Genomic DNA, 24,111 nt, shown 5'->3' with positions numbered 1-24,111 from the left:
GGGAACACACACGATCCACACATCACCATACCGCTTGTCTATTTCTGTCAACAGTCCGTGCTGGTTCAACGTCTTCGTGGCGTTTTGCGTTGGAACAGCCCCTACGCCCCTTTCCATTACGACATCCATCTCATCATCAGCTCTCTTAAGGAGACGCGCCCATCTGTCTACGCGACGACATCAATATCGATCCCCGTCCGTTATTGATCTGCCAACAGCCATCACTTGACTATAGAAAACACAATGACGACCATGACCATGACTGCCTCTGCTGGGCCATCCCTCCCCTCTCCACCCGGATCAACCCACTCTCGTCGCATGACGAACAGAATGACGAACCGATATTCTGTCAATGCGATGTATTCGCTGGCGGCGGAACAAGATGTCGAACTGGAGGATGATCTGGCTCGCGCTCAGAAGCGATTAAGGGATCTGAAATCGAGGATCTCATCTCAGTCCAAGAAGAACTTTGTCCTGGAACGAGATGTGCGATATCTCGATTCGAGAATAGCGCTCCTGATTCAGAACAGGATGGCAGCGGATGAGAAAAGAGAAGTGGCAGAGACGCTGGAGGAGATAGATGAGGATAGTGGACTGTGGCCGGATGAGAGGAGGATGGGCCAATATGCCAATCTGTTCTTCTTGCTTCAGAGCGAACCGAGACATGTCGCGAGTCTTTGTAGACTGGTCAGTCTGTCAGAGATCGACACACTCCTTCAGACGGTCATGTTCACCCTCTACGGAAATCAATACGAGCAAAGGGAAGAGCATCTACTGTTGACAATGTTTCAAGTGAGTCACTTTTGCTTTGTTCCTTGGTCTGTCTGTGACTGATGACCTGATTTCAACCTGTAGAGCGTTCTGTCCGCCCAATTTGAGACCACAAACGAGTTCGGATCCCTCCTGCGAGCCAACACTCCCGTATCAAGGATGATGACAACGTACACAAGACGAGGACCGGGTCAAAGCTACCTCAAAAGTGTATTGGCGGATCGGATCAACAGCTTGATCGAACACAAGGACCTGAACTTGGAGATCAACCCATTGAAGGTAAGCGGACGGGCGTTCGCGATATACTTGGCATTAGCTTAGATTCAAGCTACGACAGGTGTACGAACAGATGATCCAGCAGATAGAAGAGGACAGCGGCACCCTGCCTCCTTCTCTACCTCGTGGTGTACCACCAGAAGTCGCAGCCGCCAATCCCGACGTACAAGCCATCATCGTACCTCGTCTCACTATGCTCATGGAGATCGCAAACACCTTCTTGGCGACAATCATAGACAGCATGGAGACGGTGCCGTATGGGATCAGATGGATTTGCAAGCAGATCAGGAGTCTGACCAGGGTGAGTGTCGACGGCGGCTTAGCGATTTATGCTGAAATGCTGATCGCCAATGCCTTGCAGCGGAAGTACCCCGAGGCGTCAGACGCGAGCATATGTTCCCTTATCGGAGGATTCTTCTTCCTTCGCTTCATCAACCCTGCTATCGTGACGCCACAAGCATACATGCTGGTCGACGGTGTACCTGCCAAGCATCCACGACGGACCTTGACCTTGGTGGGTGCTGCATCTGGCGTGCTAGATGAACGAAGCGTTAACCTTCCTGATTTTGGTACAGATTGCTAAGATGCTACAAAATCTCGCAAACAAGCCCAGCTATGCCAAAGAGCAGTATATGATGTCGCTTAACCCATTCGTCGAAACCAATAAGGTCAGAATGAATCAATTCTTGAACGCTCTTTGCGAAGTGGGCGATTTCTACGAGAGCTTGGAGGTGAGTCGGTTGCCAACATTAGGGCTGTCACCGGTCTGACCCGGTCGCAGCTCGATCAATACATGGCACTGTCGAAGAAAGACTTGCAAATCAACATCACTTTGAACGAACTGTACAACACCCACTCATTGTTGATGCAACATATGGACACCCTGGTAAGTCACTCAATACTGGCAGGAATGTAACGACTGATGGTAGGCCGTACTTTCTGCAGTCTCCCAACGACAGACATCACCTTCGTATTCTGCTAGACGAACTCGGTCCTGCTCCAGCTCAAGTGCCTCGAAAAGAAAACCGGTCCATCGAACTTCCTTTATATTCTCGCTGGGAAACACCAATCCAGGACCTGTCCACCGCGCTCATGTCGGACAGCGTTACTCAGAACGATATCAACTACATGGAAGCCAAGTCGATCTTTGTCCAACTCCTCAGATCGATGCCTCAACTAGCGGACAGACGGCCGGTCGATCTTGCTGCATTGGCAGAACGGGCCGCTACGTCCAAAGACCCGTTGCTTGTCAGGAGAGGCATCAAGGTCCAAGCGTTGTTGTCTGAGCTTGATGCGGCCGGCGTTGTGGAACGACAGGACGGATATAAGATCATGCAAGATGAAGTAGCTGCTGAAATGGTGCACCTCGGTAATGCCAAAGAAAAGGTGGTACTGGAAACGAGAAGTCTGGAATCGGTGTACAAGACGATCTGCGATCACAACAACTATCTGAGGAGTCAACTGGAGCAGTACAAGGCTTATCTGCAAAACGTGAGATTGACGAGCAGCAAAGACAAAGGGGCGGGAGGAGGGGTAGGTGTTGTCACTGTCAACGGGAAAGAGAAAAAGCAGGCGAAGAATACGGTACTAGGTCCGTATAGATTTACCCATAGTCAGTTCGAAAAAGAGGGAATCATCATGGACAGTAATGTGCCCGAGAACCGGTGAGTTCTGTTTCCACTTTGCATTGTGTCCCCCTCATCTGTGGTTCGAAGCAAAAAACGCCGCTGACAATTTTCCCGCCTTGTCCCTTCCAGGCGTATGAATATCTACTTCAACATCACGTCCCCGACTCCTGGAACTTTCATCATCGCTCTCCATTTCAAAGGTCGTGAAAAGCCAATCTTGGAGATGGATCTCAAGATCGATGATCTGCTCGAGAAGCAAAAGGACCATCAAGCGATGTTGGATTTGGAATATGTGCAATTGAATGTGCCCAAGGTGTTAGCTCTGTTCAACAAGGTGGGTTCGGGTCTGGGTTCACATATGGCTATTGGATGGGAGATGTTGTCCTGTCCAGCTATGAGCGCGGTCGTTGTGGCCGAGGTCTTTCAAAGGGGATGAATTCACTGAGGATGATATACTGACTCTCTGTTCAACAGTTGTTCTCTAAACGTCGATGATTCCGGATTGTTGTGTCTTGTCCGTTTCGAATCGGATATGATGTGATTTCGCTTCTGTGTAGTATACGATCTATTTTCCGCTGTTTTCTAATCTTCTTGGGGTTTCTTGGGGGTTTCTTGTTGCGTACAGTCGCACATTCATCGATTTACCCCAGTGTTATTCATACCCCTATCCTCAGGCTATACTCTATTCTATATTTGAAGTTGTTCCATCTTGTCACGACGAGGCTGATATCTCTTCGTGAAGGATATCGCATATGGTGTGATGCAATGTGATGTGCAGTATAACTTATCACAAATTGAACGACACTCGAGCGTTAGGTGCGGGTGGATCTGATGATTGTGCAATTGGAGGTTCGTTCACCATAACCGAGTGACATGTTGACGTCAGGAGGATGCTCTAGTCAAAGCTGAGATCGCAGATTTTGACTTCCCTCCTTTGAGTCTCGCCCTTCATCTTTGGAGGACCCCACGCCATGGCCCTCGTATCGCATTCTACTCGTGAAGGTCCAGAGTCAAAACAAGCCAGATCTGCGCCGCGCCCTGCAAACAAGTACGTCCAGAGGCTAATTTACATATATCTACCATCAGAACTATCTCGGCAGTCTGTCCGGTCTACGACCTGGTCCTCTGCTGTACGAGCGATTTCCTCGTTGTCCGACTCAGATGCAGATCCATTGTATCTTAAAATGATATCCTATAATGAGAGATCAGCTCTCCCTTGACTGTGTGATTGACTCGACATTGTATCCTCGCATCCCGATCCTACAGCAGATATACGTTTTTTCCCATTTTGACCAAGGCCCAGCCTTGATCATATCCCCTCCTCCGTTCCCCAATGTCCTTCTTCTCGGCCCTCGACCAACATCTCTTCCTTCCCGCTGGTCTTCGGTCCGTCTCCATCTTCATCTAGATCGAACGGTAAAATATGGTCTCGACTAGGCGATCCTTCTCTCACATTACTTGACATCTCATTCTCATCGCCGACCACTTCCATCGAGCTAGTCGCTGCCCCCTGACCATCCCACGCCGACGAGAATGACTGCCTAGGACCGTCGCCTTGGGCTCCCGTCATGGGCGTTTGGAGTGTAGATTCGCCTGAAATGGCCGACAACACCATTGTATTGTCCCAGGTCATGCCGGTATGCCATATGGGTGTGATTGTACCGATCTCAGAGGAAGTGGGATCCTCCCAAGTGGGCGTTGTCATCGATCCCCACGGGAGAAGATGGTCAAAAGTTCCTGTACTGGCGTCGTAGGCATTCGAGTCTTTTTGAAATGTAGCAGATGGCATACGATGACGAGTCGTGTTCGAAGTCAGATTGGATACAGGCTCAGAGACGACTCGAAATACCGATTGATTCAACATGTGAGGCTGGCTAGGGCCAGCGTTTGCGACAGTAGCAGACCTCAAGGTCGCTAGCATCGGTTGCGAAATTGATCTTTGTCGTTGGTGCACTGGGCGGGGGACAACTTGAGGCGCCGAGAAATCGAGGGCGGGTATTCGAATCGAGGGTGTGGCTGAGAGTGCAGGAGTTTCAGTAGGATGCCAAGTGGTGTGTGTTAAGGTACTTTCTGATGAAGCGCTGCCCTGGACAGGAATTGGGGAAGCGAGAACACTTTGTACTCGAGTGAAAGCGGGAATGAGTATCTGAGGGTCGAAGTAGATGGAGTGGTCAGCTACAGCTCCTTGTCTACCAATGAGACAGACAACTCACATCCCTGCTCCCTGTCAGCTCGCATCTGCCACCAAGACTGGCTGGTCCACCTGTAAAATCCCTGAACTCTACCCACCGGTTGTGCTCTCCGGACCAGCGTCCAAATTCGGCTGCATTCGGGGCAAGATCAAACCGTATGGCAACCGCTTCTATGTTGAGAGCCGGATTGCTCGCCGCGTGTATATCCGTGATCGCTCCCGGCAAGAGAGGAATCTCAATTCGGTAAGGGTCACCTTGGTGGACAACATAAAGGTACAGCTTGGATTCATCCGATGGACAGTCTGCGATGTGAAGGGTAGCACCCAAGTCGGGATTGGTGGTACCACTGCCAGGCGTGAGGAAGCGAGTCCAATTACCGATGGAAAGCACTGAGATTGGTAGGAGGACCAGATTCTCTGGACGAAATCTTGTCAGCGCAAGTAAGAAGAGCAACGGGCAAGCGTTGGAATGTGGTGACGGAATACGAACCGTCGTCCTCAAGGACAAGACTCTGCAGCGCTTCTTCTTGTTTTTCTCGGTCAACTCCTCGCTTGTCTCCAGTGTCGCTAGAGCTTTTGTCTCTCTGACTGAGATGAGAACTACCACTTCTGTCTCGAGTCTGCAATGGTTCTCGCAACCCGGCACGTCGTTCTTTGGCTCGTGCCTTCGATCTTCTGTAGCCAACATGATCGTAGTCACGTCAGCTCGATTGTCTCTTGCCAGGAGATATTGCCAGGGGCAAGATTAGCGATTAGGGAAGAGTCATCTTGATCGTATTCAGACTCACCGGTTCTGAAACCAGATCTGCAGAGTCTTCGGACGGATATCTGGGCCCAACTGTTTTGCCAGTGCGTCTCTCATTTGACTATCTGGGTTCCTGCAATATTTCCATTGTAAGCTGTTGCACGTTCCTCCTTCACAGCCGTGTCGAAGCAAGACATCACAAGACCCACTGATTCTGGTTGTACGTCCTGATGAGGATCTCCAGTTGTTGCTTGGTCGGTTTGAACCTCGGCGCTTTGCTTTCCATTGGAGGGAAGAACCTGAGACCTTCGCCTGTTCCTGTTCTCCCACGAGCATACTCATACGAGGTTGATGTTTCGTCCTGAGGCAGCTGGGTGAGATCCACCTTTATAGCGGGTGAGATGGAAGAAGGAGGACTGGGATGGAAAACCCGATGGGGCTGTGTTTGTAAGTTGATAGTGTCTGATACCGAACGATTCCTAGCGGGTGCTGCGGACTGCGAAACAGGGGTCTGCGGATGGGTCGGTCGATAAGAAGGATACGGATGGACAGATAATGGTGTTGCCGTTTGCGTGCCAACGTCACAAGAAGCAGCAGAGCCAAAGGTTGAGACCGTTACTGAGCGGTGTCGATTGTTGGGACCTGGAACGAAGGTCGCTGAACGAGTGCGAATGGGGCCTGGCCGAGTAACGATATCTTGAGCTTGAGCCCAGACCGGTGATCGGTGACTGATATTGACGATGTCGAATCCTGGTAACATCGGAGATGAGCCAGTGAGAGAATGCTGAGCCGATTCAAACCTGTGGGGTATCGCAGGAGAAACCAGAGAAGTTTGAGAGAGAGGCGGCATCGAGGGGGAAAGGAATGAGGATGGGATGGCAGAAGGTTGAGACCAATCAGTGACAGCTGTCATGGATGTTGCCGAGCGATAGACATTCCCACTTAGTTCACAAGTGTTCACCGTACCGAAGTCGCTAGACGAAACGGTGGGGATAGCTGATGCAGGGGTGTCGACTACCAGAGCCGGGCCGGCTCGGTTGCAAGGGACGGGAATAGCAGAAGCAGGAGGTCGAGGTAACATCTGTTGAAGGGTGTGCCGGTCGAGACCGTCGAAACACCAGTAAGGTGTAGTGGGTAAGCTATGAGTGTCGCTCAAGTAATTACGATCTTCTGAAGCGGTACTCTCCGATGATTCTGGTCCGTGCGAGTCGATCGACGACGAGACGGGAGTTGACAGGCTGTTATGGTGGTCGCTCGTAGGGAGCTTGGAAGCAGGGGACGACGAGGTGAATTCAGAAAGAGAAGGAGAGGTCGACATAGTAAGAGTGCTCGTCTGCGGATCTGCCGAGGTCATTTTGGAAATTCTTCCACCGTCGTCTATAACAATGGCATCAGCAAGTATAATATGAGCAGATGGTCAGATAAGTCAGAACTTACAGATTTTCGGCCCCAATCAAAAGAGATCTATGACACGAGATGGATCTATGACGAGCTCGCAGCGAGGGATCCTGATGCATTCGTCATGCCGGTATTCCAACGTGAGCTGCGGATATATGTCGCTAAGACCAGTTCAATCGCTTTCGGGCAGAAGAAAGGAGCCAAAGAAGGGTACCGGACGCGGGAAAGGAGTGTCGAAGGTGACGAAGACTCGACGAAATGTGCGAGGGCCAGTCCACGCCGCGATGGGTTCGTCTATAACAAAGGAAGAACTATCGTACCTGCCAGCAGGGTACACGGAGGGGCTCAGTGGACAAGTATTGAGAGCAACACCTTGGAAGGGGGGGCGCGCAAAGGAGGGTGAAGTGTGCGGAGACGGTGGACCAGCCTTGGATTAATATGATTGGTGACAGTGGGGGATCTATGAGCAGACGGCGTGGGAACGGGGTACACCGTCTCGTTATTTTGCAAGTCGACGAAAAAATGAGGTAAAGTACAACACAAAGGAAAACGATCAGTAAATTAGGATAAAGGTGTTGGGTTCGTTGTCAACGAAGACATGGGCGCGAGCATGATCGAGCCTGGTCAGTGAGCTGAACCTCCCGCAAAGGAGGTGCTGCAGATCTCGGACACAAATGCAAGCCGAACAAGTCCACAAGTCGAGGAGACGTTGAAACGGAGCACGGTCACGACGCCTCGTTTCATCAGTAAGTTAAGATCTGGCCCGACACAGTCTGTTTCTCCCTTGACGACCGATCGATGAGCTCGGACATTCGTGACAGAGGCATGTGTGGTCAAGCAGAGAGTAGGGCACGTTTCAGCGGGGCGAGAATCGACTGCTACATCGTTGTCAAGTGTCATGAATCATCTCAGACACGTCCGACGACGATGTTTGACAATGGAGTGAACCTCGCCCTGAAAACGTGGTAATGTTATAGAAAGGAGAAAGGAGAGTCTGTCGTCATCACATCAGTCTCAACTCTTGACCTCGATATCTCCTCTGTCTATCTCGACATACGACATAGGGCAGGTCAGTTAGTATCTGGTAAACCCGGATCATACACTCTTCCCCTTCCTTTCTCCCAGATGACTTCGAAATCGTCAAAGGAGAAAGAACTGGGCGAGCACGAACATTCCACCTCGTTCAGTCTCACCTCCACCCTCCTTTACGTCTTCGAGCCCCTCCTCGCCCCGCTCACCGCGGCCCTGTTCTTCCTCGGTGGATGTATAGGTATGGCATCGTATGCAAGGCAGATCGTCAAGATCTTACCTACCCAACCGGGACTGTTACGGATACGGAATGGAAGTGCTTCGGGAAAAGAGATAGGAACGGAAGAGAGGAGCTTGACAGATTGGATAAGGGAGAACGTTCCGAGTTTGAAAGGTGTATTCAGGCCTGCTCATTGGTTACCAAAGTGAGCGTGATGTACCCAGACGAAAAGACGGAGACTCATACCTACTTTGCACAGCGGTCATCTTCAGACATTCTATATAGTCGCAGGTGATTTTACGCAGGTAGACAAAGTGCACTATGTTAGGTGAGCTCTAGTCTCTAAGAGGGAAAACAGACATTAGCTTACAACAAAATATAGGACCTATCTTCGTCTCCCCGATGGTGGTACAATGTGAGCCTCATTGTGAATAGGAGTTTGATAGACTTTGTAAGCTGACTTCACAGTCTAGTGGTCTCGACGCTACTCCTGAAAATCACCACGAGCTGCCTCCCGACGCACCTACTGTTGTGATCTCACACGGTTTGACGGGCGGAAGTCATGAGAGCTACGTGAGAAATGTTCTCGCTTGGGTCGTCAAGCCCAAATCGGAAGGTGGTTTGGGTGGAAGGGGTATTGTTGTCAATGTGAGCGTTCGAGCACCGTTGCGGACCTGAAAGGTCTCCAAGCTGACTGTTATCCTGTTCGTCAGTTCAGAGGCTGTCAGTTTCAAGATACATATTTCAGTAGAGAGATGGTCACTCATGACGAATATGACTTTCGCAGGCGCCGGAGTGCCCGTCACCTCGTGTCAACTCTACTCTGCTGGTACGACCATGGATCTCGCTCTCGCCCTTCACTTCGTAAAGAACCGACATCCCCAATCCCCACTCCACGGTGTAGGCTTCTCCCTCGGCGCTTCCGTCCTCACTCGTCATCTTGGTGAAGTCGGATCATCGTCTCTATTATCCTCCGGTACGGTCCTCGGATGTCCTTGGGACCTGACGGCAATGTCCCATAGACTCGAGAACGATTTCTTGATCGCTCGGATATACTCTTCGGCACTGGGCAAGAACGTACTTAAGCTGTTCTTTAGAGCTTACGAGTCGAATCCTGCTATATTCGAAGCTGAGGACAGTCCAGTAAGAGATTGTCTGGAGGATCTGAAACGGCAAAGAAAGAATATGGGGATAGGTTCGAGATTGAGGAAGGCAGATGATATGATGGTCAGCAAGATTGGTGGACCGAGAGGTATAGGGGCGTGGCCGTTCCCTTCGGCGAAGGAGTACTACGAGTGGGCTAGTCCAAAGAACGTGCTGCAAGGCGTGAAAGTGTGCGTACATTCTGCTCATAACCTGACGATGATTACAAAGTTGTGATTTTGACAATCGTACAGCCCGTTACTCGCCATCAACGCCTTTGACGATCCAGTGATCGACGGAGGTGAATTCGTATCTCATATCGACCGGGGCTCACGAGGATAGAGCTGACGCCGTGCACCTTTTTCGTTCTCAGAGGCCCTTCCTGTAGAAGAACTCCAAGCTTCATCACACATCTACGCTGCCGTGACAGGTTCAGGAGGTCATTTGGGATGGTTTGATGGACCTTACTTCGACAAAGTCAAATCTCGACAAAGATGGGTCCTGAAGCCCATATCAGAATTCCTCACAGCCGCTTCTAGAGATCTGCCATTGGCTGAAGGGAAAGAAGTGGAATTGGTAGAAGAAGATGGATGGGAATGGGTGAAGAAGCCCGCATATGAGATTCCAGGAGTGGAACGGATCGGCTGGAAAGTGTTGAGAGAGGGAGAGATTGTTCAAGGGGAGGACGATGAAGGTGAGCAAGGGATGACCCAAGGCTTGTAGACTGGTAGAAAGGTAGATGTATAGATTTTGCACGTTTAGACCTGATCTACTGGTGACGGTGTATCACCTATCGCCAGCTTGAAGGTGATGTCGCCCAAAGAGCAAGGTCATTTGCGAACGTTGTTCGGAAAGGTCGATCCAAATTAGCGCTTGTATGTAACTTACTGGAACACACTGGAGGTCAATTTCGAAACCACTCCACTTTCAACACCTCGTCCTTTGTTTACATTATTCCACAACTCGACAGCTAATGCCTGCATCTACACAACATTCCGACTCGCATCTTCCTACCTTTGTATTGTAGCGCAATACCCTTGCGAGCATGTCAATCGACTTGTCTGATCCTCAATTGACAGCTGTCAGAGGCGCCATAGCAGATCCCAACAATCCCATCTCATGGTCCGTGCACTTTCCTTTCATCATGCTTTTCTTCCCTTGTCCCCGCCGACTTCAAGATGTATCTCAACGGGAAAGGACCAGGACCAAGTGTAGCTGACTCGTAACAGGTTCATCCTCCATTACTCGTCCACAGCGCCCTCGCCGTCCCTGGCAGTGCTCGCGGACGGACCGTCACCCGTCCTTCCACATTGGCAAGAACACCTGAATGATACGAACGAGGATGTCTTGTTTGGGTATGGAGAGATTGGAGGGAAGGGATTGGTCATGGTCTTCTTGAGGGACAATGTAGGGTGAGTACATGGCCGGAACTCTTCACACCGAGTCGAGGGCTGGGGAGACCGGAGGACAATGAGATGTTCAGAAATAGGATAGGCATCGACGGGTTGGAGGCTCAGGAGGCACGCAGAATGCAGTAGAGGTGCATACTGGTCGAGAGTGAATGCTGACGTTCTCTCAACGGTGATTCCTCTCAGAGGAGTGAGAAGAGGTCAGTCTGCAGTTGAGCTAAGTTGACGCCTGAGCCATACTGACGCTTGTCTCCTATGATCAGCTCGTGCCATCGTTCACTCTCGAGCAGTTGCTAGTCTCTTTCCCGTAAGTCATTGACCGACTTTGCTTCGGGTGCCTCCAACTCTCCCATTTGACGAATGGACCTCTCGTGCCGACTTTTGGTTCCTACAGGACTATTCCGCCCTCATCACCATCGCCCACCCATCCCAGCTCACTGAAGACCTCGTCACAGAGCGTCTCGGTCTCCATCACTCATCTGCTTCTACACCTATGTCAAAGTACACCGTGCCAGGATCCGATATTCCCAATCCTCTTTCTCCGACTGCTGCTGGACAGGGACGAGCTATGCCCCGGTCGGATCCCTCTCAGCCCCCAACTGCTTCGTCTCGAAACGTTTCACAAAGCAACGGTCAACCCCAAGGAGAGACCCTTCGAGACAGCGATTCTGTCCCATCCCCGCTTCGACAACTTCATAATCAGATACTGAGCGATTCGCCGACTCGAGCCGGCTCGCCGGGACCCAACCTAGCTGGACCTATCTCACTGGACCCATCTCCTCGACCCGAACTCAAATCGCAAGGAATATCGTCGGCCGACTACTTTAAAGATGAGAACGCCAGGACTAGGAAGACCTCATTTGGAGCGAGACTGAAACACACCTTCACTCATCGGTCAGCTGCATCTACAGACGATAATCCCGGCCAACCTTCGTCTTCCTCTCCGGCTACTACACACACCCCTCATAGCCAAACCCAGTCCCAAGCGAACAGTCCTCAGCCTAGTAGCCCCACTTCGCCGAGTACAAGCAGATTCAAGGCGAGCTCACTGGTGAAGGCATTTGGAGGTAAGAGACGAGCTTCAGAAAACATCGTCACCGGTACCGCGACTAGCACAGGAGTCAATGGGTCACCACCAACTAGTCCTCAGGTGAACGAATTTGGGCAAGGCGGATATGGCGGCAGTGGAACAGTGGAGTATGCTCCTCCTGTCCCTCCAAAGGATGCATCACTCAATAGGCAACCACAACCGATAGCGGTATCCTCGGAACAGCTTCAGGACCAAGATCGAAACGGGTCTAATCCTACGTCTCCGTCGAGGACCGGTACTAACGGTCATGGCAATGGGTACAGCCCCCAGGATCCATCTCCGCAACAACAGAATTTGATCATTCCCCCCACTACACGATCGACTTCCCTCTCGCCCTCTCCGTCAGCTCGACAAGCACTCTACATTGCAAGACAGAAGAGCTTGACCCAGGAAATAGAGATACAAGAGCGTTTCAGGAGGGATCAGGAGGAGAAGGCTGCGCGAGCGGAGGGGAGTCTGGCGGACCACGTTGGGGAGAACGGCGGAGAAACACTGGTAGACGATGATGATAAGAGCGTGAGGTTGGCTTACGACGAGTCAGACCGCGAAGATGAAGTGGTAGAACAGAAGGCGGGTAACGGTATAGTGCTAGGAGGAGTGGTGGAATTTAACCAGTATTCACAAGTCGACGGAGACCGGCCGAAGGACGCGCTCGCCGTCCCTCAGCAAGAATTGTCTTCGTTACCGTCGACCGATATCTCCCCTGCAGAACGCGCCAACAATACAGCTGGTACTGCGATTGTCGATTCGGCAGTATCGGATGATCTAGCTCTACAAGAACGAGCGGATGCTCTTCCGCGAGAGGAGGACGAGGCAAAGGCTAGGATCACTGCAGAAGAAGCGGTGCGGGCGAGAGAAGAAGAGGTCAAGCGGATCACTGAACAAGAGAGACTGGAAGAGGAAAGGATGTGGGAGGACAAGCGATTAGCAGAAGAGGAAAAGGAACGCGTGCGTATGGAACAGCTCAGACTGGAACAGGAGGCGGAGGCTGCACAGGAAGAGGAGGAAGCGAGATTGCGTTCAGCAGAGGAAGAGCGCATCCGACTGGCGGAGGAACGAAGGGTTAGAGAAGCAGAAGAGAGGACTCGACGTGAAGCAGAGGAGAAAGCTCGATCAGAGGCAGAGGAGAGAGCTCGGATAGAAGCGGAAGAGAAAACTCGGTTAGCTGAAGAAGAGGTGAGGAGAACGGAGGAACGCTTGCGATTCGAAGCGGAAGAAAAGCAAAGGCTGAGGATTGAGAATGAACAGAGGATGAAATGGGAGAAAGAGGAACATGAACGTTTGGTGAGAGAAGAAGAAGAAAGGCAGAGGGTGGAAAGGGAAAGGGCTAGGAAGAACTTGATAAGTGAGACGCTGGAGAAGGGGAAGAAAGGAGGAGGAATCATGTTGCGCGGGGTGAGTGGGTTTCTTCGCATTTCTCGGGATATGAGGCTGATTTACATGGTTTCGAAGTGGGTCACTGTACAAACCTACAAGTCAATGACGTGGCGAAGACGGTATTTTCACCTGTTGTCAACGGAGATGAGATTGTTCAAGACAGAAGGAGTAAGTCGAGTGATCTCATCAACGATTTGGATCGATCGTTTTCAATGCACGCAAGCTGATCAGTACCAACATAGGACGATAAACCGATACAAACGATATACTTTGGTTCTGGATCGGCTGTCTCTGAACAATACGAAGAATCACAAGTGAAAGACAGTTTCAAGGTCATCTCTGACGGACCTAAAGGAGAAGAAGTGAGTCAGGAGACCATTCTTCGAGAGCAGATAGGCAGCATACTGATACGGTAATCTTAACGTAGGATTTCTTCCTGTTCACGGATTCGGCGGAGGATAAGGAGACGGTATTGCAGGGTTTGAAGATGTGCTTGGGATAAAGTGAAGAGTTCCGCTACTGAAGAGAGGGAATGGACAGTCTGCAGGCCAGACGTGATATCATAGCTCATAAGGAGGGTGAATTGCTCATGAGAACAAGTAGCGATCTGACTATCGTCGTGGAAGGGATATGATCCAATTCGTTCATCGAGAGTTTTATTCAATTCACAACCGTTATTTTAACTGAGCTGGCTCATTAGTTCTTCTGGTACAGCTCTAGACTACGATTCCAGCGTAAACTCCATCCGCCGAGGTCTCGCACTCTTCCGACTTGTGGTCTACCTCTCGCTCTGGTCCTTCACCTCGTCGTCATTTTCTGAAAGAGCTTAGTCATCCCCGTCATTCGCTTCTTGATTCGTACCGTCCTTCGATCGATTCAAAAAGGTGATCAGAGCGGGTATCGGAAAGCCATGTTCTTCCTCTACATCCAGGAACTGATATCAGCTCTTGCAAAGGTTATTGACAGCCGGGGGGGTGTGACAGATGAGAGAAGAGCGCCGATCAGGAGACAATACTCACGTCTGTGATATCCAAGAAAGTGGGATCAATCTCGTCCCCGTTCTCATCGACGTATTTCTCCACTTGGATCTGACCTGAGGCGGCAAGGCGATCCCTGCGTTTGTTCTCCTTGTTGAGGAAGTATCGGATGCCGAGCTAGTACGATGGACAGCGTCAGTATAGTACGCCGTGATCCCATCTCGGTTGAGGAGGTGATCAGACACCCGTTCGATGGTGACCTGATCCACTCACCAAGATCAAAGGGTTCGCAACGTATGTACCGAGGATGATACCCCAGGGAATGTAATATCGAGGAGCGTATTTCGCCTGCCACATCTGTGGCGAGAGGAGGTTACCGAGGCCTGTCGAATGAAATACTCGGATCAGCTCGAGATCATATTTGAACGGAAGGTCATCTCGATCCGGGTCAGATGGGAACGGGTCTGTGACTCACAGTAGCCGATGAGCAACATCGCATTGGTAGTAGTCTTCTTAGTGTGGCCAGCATTACTCTCTGCCGAATACCAAATAAGAGTCTCGTCAGCATGACAACCTTCACTTGTGTCGTTCCACGACCGCACTGGTCTGATGACACCCACCTGCACACCAAGACAAAGACAAGACGAAACCCGGTGTTCCGACACCACCAAGATACACGGCCACCAACAGCCCGGCCTTGGCAGTCCATGGCAAGGCGACCAACAAGACACCAGAGATGATATTGGGGATAGCGTACGATGCACCGACGTAGCCTCGAGCGTTGGGGAAGCGCTTGATGACTAACACGGAGGAGTAGATGGTGAGGATCTCGATGGCTCCGGAGACACATCCGAGTAGAGCGGTTTGCCACACTGTGAAGCCGAATGAGTCTAAGTGGGTTACATTAGTATATCAGTGAGAGCTTCATAGGGCGACGAGATAGATGTGATCGCAATGAGAGAAAGAGGGCGACACTCACTGATGATCAGACTGGTCATGTTAGTCAACGAGTTGGCGACGTTGTTGGACCCAGCATAAATCATAAAGGCCCAAGGTTTCCAATCCGTCAAAGCTTCCATGAATTGCTCCCTCTTCCACGTCTTGTTCTCCACGCCGGTCGACTCGCCCCTCAATCGTTCGATCGCGATGATCTTCTCCTCCTGAGTCAGGAAATGGGCTTTCATAGGACTGTCGGGGATGAAGAACCAGAAACAGATCCCGACGGCCAGGGTGATCAGACCCGTGATCAACATGTATGCTTTCCATGGCGCGAACTTTTCGGGGTCGATGTGCCATACGCCGAATGAGACGAGACCGTTGAAGATTTGGGCGGTACCGTTCATGAGGAACCACTATGATGCGAAGGGATCAGCAATCCGGCTGGCCGTCGCGTGCGGTGAGACGTTCTCGGAGTGCAAAGGTGCCACTTACGTAGCCGACTCGTTGAGTAGCTTCAGAATGGGTGTAGAACATGCTTGTCTGGAACGGAACCATGGGTTAGTGCGATCCATCCACTTTCGAAGGTACGCATCACGCTCACCACGATGAGAAATCCAGCTGTGATACTTCCTTCACAGACACCGAGAAAGAATCGACAGACGACTGAGTTACAAATCATCAGCATTCCGATGATTCTGTCCCGTACGATATGTCAAATGACGCCGGGTACCACTCACACAACCCTGCAAAGTTCTTGCAAGCAGCATGACAACAAAGCGCAACAGCCCAGACGAGGATGTTACAAGCCCTAAAGAGACGCAGTCAGTGGACCGTCTCGTTGCTCATTGTCACCTGGCGAACATAATTGAGAGCACACCCACATCCATTTTCCCGGAGGAAACTTTTGCAACCCCAAGGTCTGCGGCCATTCGAAGACAAGATAAGCCAGATAGAAGATCGTTCCGAGCCAGCTGCGACGACAACCACCAACACGCTTGGATCAGTGACTGGTGTACTTCATCACATAGAGTGTAGGTTGGGAGAAGGATGAATTGGGGACCCACTTGTATTCGGATTGAGTGAGATGGGTGTCTTTCCTGATACCGAGGATAGAAGAGGAACCGAGTGTTGTCTTGTCTGTCAGAATGGTCAGGATGTTAGTCACAGCTCACCACTCTATGTTGAGGATACAACCGACTCACCTGTGAATTGCACAAAGTACAACGTCATCCTGCGTTCGTCCACCACCCTGATCAGCGATCCAACTCGACTCTGGTGAGATCCAAGCTACAAACTGGCCTTGCTTTTCACCAGCGTCGCAGCCACGGATGACACGATCGATCGAGCGATCGATCAGCACTCACATGAGAGGTAGCAAATGCATATCGCATTTCCTCCTGACCCTTCTCGACTGTTCCTCCGTGATCTCCCCATGGAACCCAGCGACGAACGCCGCCGCCTCGTCCACGTCGTGCAAGGCGACATGATGGGCCTCTTCGTGGTCTGCCACAGGCAAGACCTTGGTGTCGTTACCGAGGCCAGAGAGGTTCTTCTCGTTGTCGACGTCGATGCCAATAGGATCGTCCATCTTGCTTGCCATTTTGGGGCACACTACGACACAACTGTCTGTCTGTTGTGATGGTTGTGGTATGGGGTTGATTTGGAACGAAGTTGACAGCAAGAAAAGAGATGAGAAGGGTTTCACCGATCAATGGCATTCGTCAATCAGTTCATATTAGTTATATATATGTGACTATCGCTAAATCTGTCAGTCTTGCACTGACCATGACAGGTCACCTGGCTCACTGCAACCGAGATGCTTATCTCTCACAAACGCCAGAGCTCCAGTTCCTTCCGTCCGAAACCCACCCACTTGATCCAATCATGTTAGCATTAGCATCAGTTCCACCTATCGTATCTTGCTTTTCGCTCAAGTCCGAACGGTCATCAACGAAATGCGACACACGATTGGGACCACGACTACAACTACGTCCGAACGAACGAAAGGATGACAGACATCAAGGAGGGATAACGTAAAGTTCACAGTCAGTTACAGTAGCAGAAGGCTCGTGCCGCGGACGCAGTCGTGGTGATTCACGTTGACGATCTAGGAGGGAGAGGGAAAGATTAAACACGAAAAATGATAGAGGAGGGAGGCGTTACAGGGAGAATCGCTAAGTTCGAAGCTTTCCGTCTCCCTGATCTATCTATACCATCTATTCTGGGACACCGCTATCAACTTGGCGTTTGAGCTCTTTCATGCAAGTGGGGCAAAGGTTTCATAATAGGCAAGCGCCCGCTGACTCTAGGCTTTGTGATGAGAAAAGGATACCGGTCCTAGGGAAGTCGTGCAGTGCATCATCTCAGACCAAAAGTTCCGTCGGAGCATCATCATAGACTCGCAGCGAGCTGGAGAGATCGCAGTCAGAGGGATTCGGTCCAATGAGGATTGGATCTCGACCAGGATCGTGGGAATGGCCATTTTATAGTTATCTCATTTCTCGGATATTGCTTTCGCTTGGAGCGAATTTACCGAAATGCCAGCAACAGCAGAGACTGTCATTAGAGTGGAGTGAGTGGAGGAGTGGAAGGAGGAACTCGCGATCAAGCATCACTCGCGGGATTGCCTGCTGGGTTCAGGGCAACGAGATGGGGAAAGAGATAAGGAGGTGCGAAGTCGGTGGTTTGAAAGAAGCGGAGAACACCGACTAGGCTCAAGATAAAGACCCGGGGTGGGAAGCTCGTCGTGCAGCCCCTCTTGCATGGCCACCCGAGAACCAATTGATTGACTCCTACAGTCAACGAAGGCTTTCTCGTCCGATCGTCCGTTGTGCTAGTCAACGCATAGGATGACTGATTCTGCATACGGGTTCTCTCACTCTCTTCGCTATATTCTCAACTATACTTATATTTCTTCTTCTCAATCTCCAACACTCCCATGTCATATCATTCTTGCAGATGCCTCTGGCGATTCTTTACTCGTCTGTGACAGGGATCAGCGGGAGGCAGTCGCTCGAGTTACGCCCATAGAACTTACCCTTGGTGTCGTAGGAAGAGTCGATAGGACCCATGAGCAATTCTGGGGTCAGGTCAGTCATTGGCATCGCAACTCTGCTGTTCAGTGCACAGGCACTCACTCAAGAGCCAAAGACTCGGCGACAAGTCTTGCCCCTACATGAAATCAATGGTCAGCATGATTTGCAGTGGACCTCCCCATAGCCAGTGAGGAAGTCCGATTGCTTACAGTCTTTCGCATCATCTCGGCCTGCTCGGCTTCGAAGTTAGAAGTACAGTCAACAAGACCACCAATAACAGGATGGTTGTCCAACTCCTCAAGGAACTTCATGGACTTCATGTCGTTGCCGACCTGAGCGAATTCTGCGGGTCCGGGTATCTCAGTCTCGTCCCTGTGAAACAAGCAGTGGCTCATCGTACGCACGGTAAGATACCGCATCGGGACCGTATCGAGACCTCTTAAGCTCCTGGTCGGTCTTGAGAATGACCTTAAACACTTCATCCTTAGGCTCGCCCGCGGGAGTACCATCGGTGATAGCTGAGGCATTGTATCTGTCAGCGAGGCAGGAAATACACTGTGATTGCAACAAACTCACTGATGACGAGAACGGGCTTCTGGAGTCGATTCTGCTGAGCCGGTCCGATGACGAGAGGCTGGAGGATTTTCTGGTAAAGAGAAGTTCCAAGAGGAGTGAGACCTGATTTCAAGCATCTGTCTTAGTCTCGCCGAAACGCTTTTGCGCGTTCCAAGACACATGATCGCTCACCAGAGAACTTGACTTGTTGAACAAGCTGCAAAGCCTGCTGTTCCGTGGTCACGTTGTTTCCTTCCAACCTGTTGTTGAGGAATCGGACCTGGATACCATCTTGGTCGAAAAGCGAAGTTGCATAGGCAACTCGGGACAGGATGCTGCAAAGATCAGCACCGGAAGTGATCCTTGGTATGTTACTGATGACTCACAGCTTCAGATCGTCGATTCTTTCACCATTCTCTGACAGATCGGATCGGTGTCAGCGTTCTGCACCACTTCGTTATTCATGAATAGAACTCACCCTCGAACAGCATCGAACCCGAGTCATCTACCAAGAGCACAACATCGAACAAGGATATCTTGACCTGTAGATGAGCGTAGGATTATAGGACGAAGTGATGAGGAAAGGTAGCGCAAAAGTCAGCCTGAAAGTCCGCCCATACAGTAGACAGATCTCATGAACCTACGAGATCAGCGGCGAGCTCAAGAGGCATTTTCCACTCATCGGCAATCTTAGCGAGCGCGCCAGACTGCGCTACTCTCTGAGCGATCTGGTCAAGAGAGCCAGGAGGGAAGAATGCCTGGATGTTTTGCTGATGTCCGGAAAGGGTCACAATGCGATCAGCGACAAGTCCTTCCCGCTGTCAGGTCATGGTCCGTTGATCACTACAGCACGTGAGCACTTACGTCCTGGACACACTGCTGGAGAGATTGAAGTAGAGCTTGAGGGTTGCTGGCAGCGCCTCCGGCAGGTGGTGCCCCGTAGCTCTGTTGTTGACCTTGAGGAGGTTTGTACTCGGGAGGTTGCTGTCCGTACTGCTGAGAGGGAAGACCTTGAGAAGGTTGTTGACCATACTGGCCTTGACCTTGGCCCTGGGGCTGTTGGCCGTATTGGCCATGACCTTGACCTTGGGAATAAGGAGCGCCGTATTGGCTCTGCTGACCATACTGATTCTGACTCTGCGAGTACTGACCTTGTGGCTGTCCATACTGTCCCTGTTGAGGTGGAGGTCCCGGAGGAGCTCCATACTGGCCAGGCCTACGATGAGGGAACGGAACAAGCGATCAGTGTGCGAAGCCTATGCCATGAGGAACGACCGAGACAGGAATGCAAGGAGAATAAGACCCCGAAAGAACACACCTTGATCCCGGAGTGGGAGGTGGACCAGGTGGAGGTGCATATCCGCCTTGAGATTGTTGATGTTGAGGAGGAGCACCGTAGCTCTGTTGAGGCGCACCGTAGCTGTGTTGAGGAGCACCGTAACTCTGTTGTTGTTGTTGGTTAGGGGGAGGTGCAGAAGGTGGTGCACCATATCCGCCACCACCACCGCCTCCACCACCTCCTGCGCCTACTCCGGCGTTGTTTTGAGCGGCAGCGAGTTTGGAAGCGAGGCCCATTGTTTGTACGTGTGTGTATGTGTAAGAGTTGTTGCGATGTGGTTATTCAGGTGGCAAAACGAGATGGCAGGTCTACAGAGGAAGGGTGTTTTTAGTATAAAGTTATATGTGATCAAAGGAGATGAGATGGGATCGCACAGCATCATCATGTATTGCATACTTGTCTCTTTACTCCTTGGTGATCCGTGCCCGTGTTCAATAGATTCATTCATACTGCGCTCGGGCTTGGCATAAGAGTAGTCAGGTTCAGGGACCAAACACCACGTCATGACACGTGATCGGGGCGAGGGGACCGAGACCGAGCTATCTGATTCCGTTGGCTGCCATCGCCGCTTCGCAACAATCAAGGAGGGGAAGGGGAAAGGGGGTTATTTCTGGTAAACGTTGGCCTACATCATCATTTGGGGGGGGGACTGTGCTCAATCGCCTTGTAATCATCGATCGCGTCGTCGTCGTAGAGGCCGACCCATGTCTACAGAGTTATGGGTCAATATGAAGACGGCACCCTTTGCGACAGCGATAGATCAACGCCTTTATGAACCTCTATCGAGGCCGTGTGAGCCTATGTGAGCTGGGATAAATTGGTGGAAAATAGGAAAGGTAAATATTCGCCTTTGCTATTTCACTTCTTTGGTGGATTGGGGGAGGGGATCGTTTTGGACAGGCCAAAACGACGACGCCTAATGAACGACTCATGTTCATTTTCGCCTGTGAGAACACGCTTTTTCATTCAGTTCTGTTCTGTCCTTCTTGTTTCTCTGTTTCTCTTCAAACCTGTCAATCACGAGGCACGATCTATACGAAAATAGTCCAGTCATACACTCACACATACGTACAATCCAGAGACGAGAGACGAAGAAACGAACTCTACGGTGGTATCGAGTGGAAAAGCAACGCGATTGAAAAATAATCAATCCAAAACACAACAAGCCCCTCTATCGCTATACTATACTAGCCATTCATCTTCACCTCATCCTGTCTCACATCAAACACGTATCACGTCCGCCCCAACGCGTGTCATGAACAAGATGAATCATCATGAACAAGTCTCCTCGCCGCCTCTGCCCAATCTCCACTCCTTGAGCATCTCGCCTCCTCCAGGTCCCTATCCCCCTGCCGCCATAACGAGCAACAACAACAACAACAACACATTTCGATATAACGGTGTCTTTGGTCCTCCATCGCAACTGAACGGTGGTAGCCCCGACTGGGGAGCGAGTCCCACAAAGAGGAATAGCAGATCTGGAATCCCGCATGTAAGTGCACGAATTACTCTTGCTTTGTGACCTCGTAAAACACCTCTGATACAGCTTGCAGAACTGGTACGACCCTAACGTCCCCTCACGCGAATCACCACAATTCGATTCGTTCAGACGCGACGCTCCTTCACCTCCTGCTCTATCTCCCCCTTCGTCGATCAATTCGGTACCCACGACTTCCTCTTCAAATCTGTATCCATATCAACCACAACCTACCTTCCCTGATCACTCCTTCGCTCCGATGGCAGTGACACCTTCGCCTCCTCCGCCGACGGGGTACGGCTCGATGAACACCGCCGCGTCGGCACCCAATCTCGCTCAAGGGTTCATTGCGGGAGGTCTTCCACAGTTCGGATCTCAGTCTCTGGCTAGCTTGACCAACCAGGGTAGGACGCAACAGAATGGTTGGAGAAACGGCTATGGGATGCCCAACATGCCAATGCTCGACGACGATGTCATCCCTACGGCGATAGTCATAAAGAATATTCCTTTCGCCGTCTCTCGCGAAGTTCTTCTTGGCGTAATGGAGTCGCTGGGCGCCCCTTTGCCATACGCTTTCAATTATCACCATGACAATGGTGTTTTCCGAGGTTTAGCTTTCGCGAACTTCCGTGCACCGGATGAAGCAGCAAGCGTAGTGGCAGCGTTGAATGGCTACGACGTTCAAGGGCGCAAATTGCGGGTGGAATACAAGAAGGTACTCCAGCCAGGAGAAAAGGACAAGATTGAGAGGGAGAAGGCTTTGAAGCGGATGAGAAGTATTCAATTCGACAAATCCGACCTCATGCCCCCACCCATCACTCTACCCAATTCCCGTCTGAGTCCTACCGAGCACAGCCCACCTCAGTCCGCCACATCCACCAACTCGGACAGTCTCCCCTCGACCCTCGATATGAACGACGCCATGGTACTCGACATCTACTCCCGAGTCTTGGTCTTCAAGGAGGATAGAATGCGTGATGAGCTGGCCTTTTCACGCAACCTTTCCCCAACAGAACGCAGGATCGTACATCTCGTCGCGCAGAAGTTGGGTCTGACAAGCGAAACTCGTGGCGATGGAGAGCTCAAAGTTGTTGTGGTGACCCGAGAATCGCCTTCACGACCTACTCTCACCAGCTCGACTTCAGCTACCACCTATCTTTCCCCTTACTCGTCTACTCCCTCCGATCTTTCGCCGAATCTGCGCATCAAGAAGTCCATGCCTGATTTGCGAGGATTCAACGGACCTGTCGTCGCTCGTGACCCGTCGCGGTCTCTTACGCCCCAACGATCATCCGGCAATTTGAGAGCGGATGCCGGTGGTCGAGATTATGTATCGATGGGCGCTGCTCAGGGTCGGCGAGCGAACGGTCACTCCAATGGATTTGGATCAGGATCTTTCAACCACCTCTTCGGATCCCCAATCGGCGACATCCCACCCGTGCCACCACTCCCTACCGGTCTCAGCTTGCACAACAAAGCGTCGTCTATCTCAAACAATGGTCCGTTGCCAGACAATTCGGATTCACTCTCTACTCAACCTATGCGGAACCCACGAGGCCCAGCTGGCGAATCCAGGGGCTTTGGTGGCACGCTTCGACCCAGTGCTAGTCGGGGCATGATGGGTATTGGCAGGCGAGTCAGCGAAGAGGATGAAGATCTGGAGAGCGCGAGCGTTGGAGGGAGTCTCAACGGAGGTCTGACAAGCGGGTCTGTCGGATCGACCAGTGGCGTCGAGTCAATGAGGACTCGGGAGAGTCTTGATATCTAATCGGGGTCAACCTCGACAAACTATGACCGAGCGGATTTCTCTTTGTTTTTCTCTCTACCAAAGGGCAACATCACCACAAATCATACACGACATATCATGCCATATCTCACACACTACTACCATATCATCATCACCTCATGTCCGCGTTTCCTTTGCGTTTCCGACCCCACGTCTTTCTCATGTCCCACGTATACGTCCTTTGATGTCTCACGCAACTCACACGTCATCACGTCTCTCTTCAATCGAGATCGATCAATCTTCAGTCTTCGATTCAGTGAACGAGTGAACGGACCGAACGAACGAACGAACGAATCCAACTCTATCACTGTCCCAAATCTCTTACTTCCTCTCGGCCCCTTTTCTTCCTTCCTTTCTCCTGCAGTACTCGGCAGTCAATGTAGAGAAAATGTTATGCTTTGATGAATGATGAATGTATGAGATGACGAATGGGTGCGAATGGGCTCGCGTAGGTAAGATCGAACGATACTACAGCAACAAATGTACACAGGACCGACTTTGCGAGAGCACGAGAGCGAGTGTATAGACCAGACCACACCATCTGACCAGATCGACTGATTCATGTAGTTGCACAGCAAGAAGTTGGACAGTTGTCGTTTGGTCACGACTGAAAACGAACGCTCGTTGATTCGAATCCAGGAGAACTTATATGGATGACTCTTTGTTGAACATATTGGCATTCAGTATGAATGCTCGCTTGCAAAGTCCGATTGGTGCATGGGATAA

General features: G+C 51.1%; 7 protein-coding genes across 7 annotated transcripts; 4 read left to right on the top strand and 3 right to left on the bottom strand.

Annotated features, from left to right (window-relative positions):
* Positions 1-243: 243 nt before the first annotated feature.
* Positions 244-3,170, top strand: IAR55_006325 (uncharacterized protein; the record flags this gene model as incomplete). The annotated part of the gene is made up of 9 exons (XM_066949409.1): positions 244-792; positions 856-1,050; positions 1,109-1,348; positions 1,409-1,561; positions 1,623-1,778; positions 1,829-1,933; positions 1,993-2,711; positions 2,805-3,009; positions 3,150-3,170. 9 exons carry the CDS (start codon positions 244-246, stop codon positions 3,168-3,170), a joined length of 2,343 nt encoding a protein of 780 aa, XP_066800417.1.
* An 814-nt stretch (positions 3,171-3,984) lies between these two features.
* Positions 3,985-6,929, bottom strand: IAR55_006324 (uncharacterized protein; the record flags this gene model as incomplete). Its single annotated transcript, XM_066949408.1, has 5 exons — positions 3,985-4,821; positions 4,889-5,283; positions 5,357-5,541; positions 5,655-5,744; positions 5,821-6,929. The coding sequence occupies 5 exons, from the start codon at positions 6,927-6,929 to the stop codon at positions 3,985-3,987; spliced, it is 2,616 nt and encodes an 871-aa protein (XP_066800416.1).
* A 1,205-nt stretch (positions 6,930-8,134) lies between these two features.
* IAR55_006323 (uncharacterized protein) lies at positions 8,135-10,124 on the top strand (the record flags this gene model as incomplete). Its single annotated transcript, XM_066949407.1, has 8 exons — positions 8,135-8,463; positions 8,518-8,586; positions 8,641-8,673; positions 8,732-8,906; positions 8,972-8,981; positions 9,046-9,592; positions 9,656-9,702; positions 9,775-10,124. 8 exons carry the CDS (start codon positions 8,135-8,137, stop codon positions 10,122-10,124), a joined length of 1,560 nt encoding a protein of 519 aa, XP_066800415.1.
* Positions 10,125-10,446: 322 nt separating this feature from the next.
* Positions 10,447-13,779, top strand: IAR55_006322 (uncharacterized protein; the record flags this gene model as incomplete). The annotated part of the gene is made up of 8 exons (XM_066949406.1): positions 10,447-10,523; positions 10,631-10,813; positions 10,997-11,010; positions 11,074-11,117; positions 11,205-13,295; positions 13,353-13,445; positions 13,520-13,639; positions 13,705-13,779. The coding sequence occupies 8 exons, from the start codon at positions 10,447-10,449 to the stop codon at positions 13,777-13,779; spliced, it is 2,697 nt and encodes an 898-aa protein (XP_066800414.1).
* A 386-nt stretch (positions 13,780-14,165) lies between these two features.
* Positions 14,166-16,781, bottom strand: IAR55_006321 (uncharacterized protein; the record flags this gene model as incomplete). The annotated part of the gene is made up of 13 exons (XM_066949405.1): positions 14,166-14,198; positions 14,297-14,431; positions 14,528-14,637; positions 14,730-14,789; positions 14,875-15,144; positions 15,234-15,606; positions 15,686-15,733; positions 15,795-15,856; positions 15,931-16,001; positions 16,075-16,164; positions 16,258-16,330; positions 16,396-16,424; positions 16,558-16,781. 13 exons carry the CDS (start codon positions 16,779-16,781, stop codon positions 14,166-14,168), a joined length of 1,578 nt encoding a protein of 525 aa, XP_066800413.1.
* A 1,387-nt stretch (positions 16,782-18,168) lies between these two features.
* On the bottom strand, positions 18,169-20,358 carry IAR55_006320 (uncharacterized protein; the record flags this gene model as incomplete). The annotated part of the gene is made up of 11 exons (XM_066949404.1): positions 18,169-18,272; positions 18,331-18,364; positions 18,438-18,571; positions 18,633-18,746; positions 18,805-18,906; positions 18,976-19,118; positions 19,170-19,200; positions 19,262-19,325; positions 19,428-19,553; positions 19,648-19,999; positions 20,102-20,358. 11 exons carry the CDS (start codon positions 20,356-20,358, stop codon positions 18,169-18,171), a joined length of 1,461 nt encoding a protein of 486 aa, XP_066800412.1.
* Positions 20,359-21,386: 1,028 nt separating this feature from the next.
* On the top strand, positions 21,387-23,367 carry IAR55_006319 (uncharacterized protein; the record flags this gene model as incomplete). Its single annotated transcript, XM_066949403.1, has 2 exons — positions 21,387-21,614; positions 21,676-23,367. The coding sequence occupies 2 exons, from the start codon at positions 21,387-21,389 to the stop codon at positions 23,365-23,367; spliced, it is 1,920 nt and encodes a 639-aa protein (XP_066800411.1).
* Between the last annotated feature and the right edge of the window lie 744 nt (positions 23,368-24,111).

The sequence above is a fragment of the Kwoniella newhampshirensis genome, chromosome 13 (assembly GCF_039105145.1).
Source record: "Kwoniella newhampshirensis strain CBS 13917 chromosome 13, whole genome shotgun sequence".
In the NCBI taxonomy this organism is placed as follows: domain Eukaryota; kingdom Fungi; phylum Basidiomycota; class Tremellomycetes; order Tremellales; family Cryptococcaceae; genus Kwoniella; species Kwoniella newhampshirensis.
Note: the sequence above shows the minus strand (reverse complement) of the source record. Positions and strands in the feature narration are given on the sequence as shown.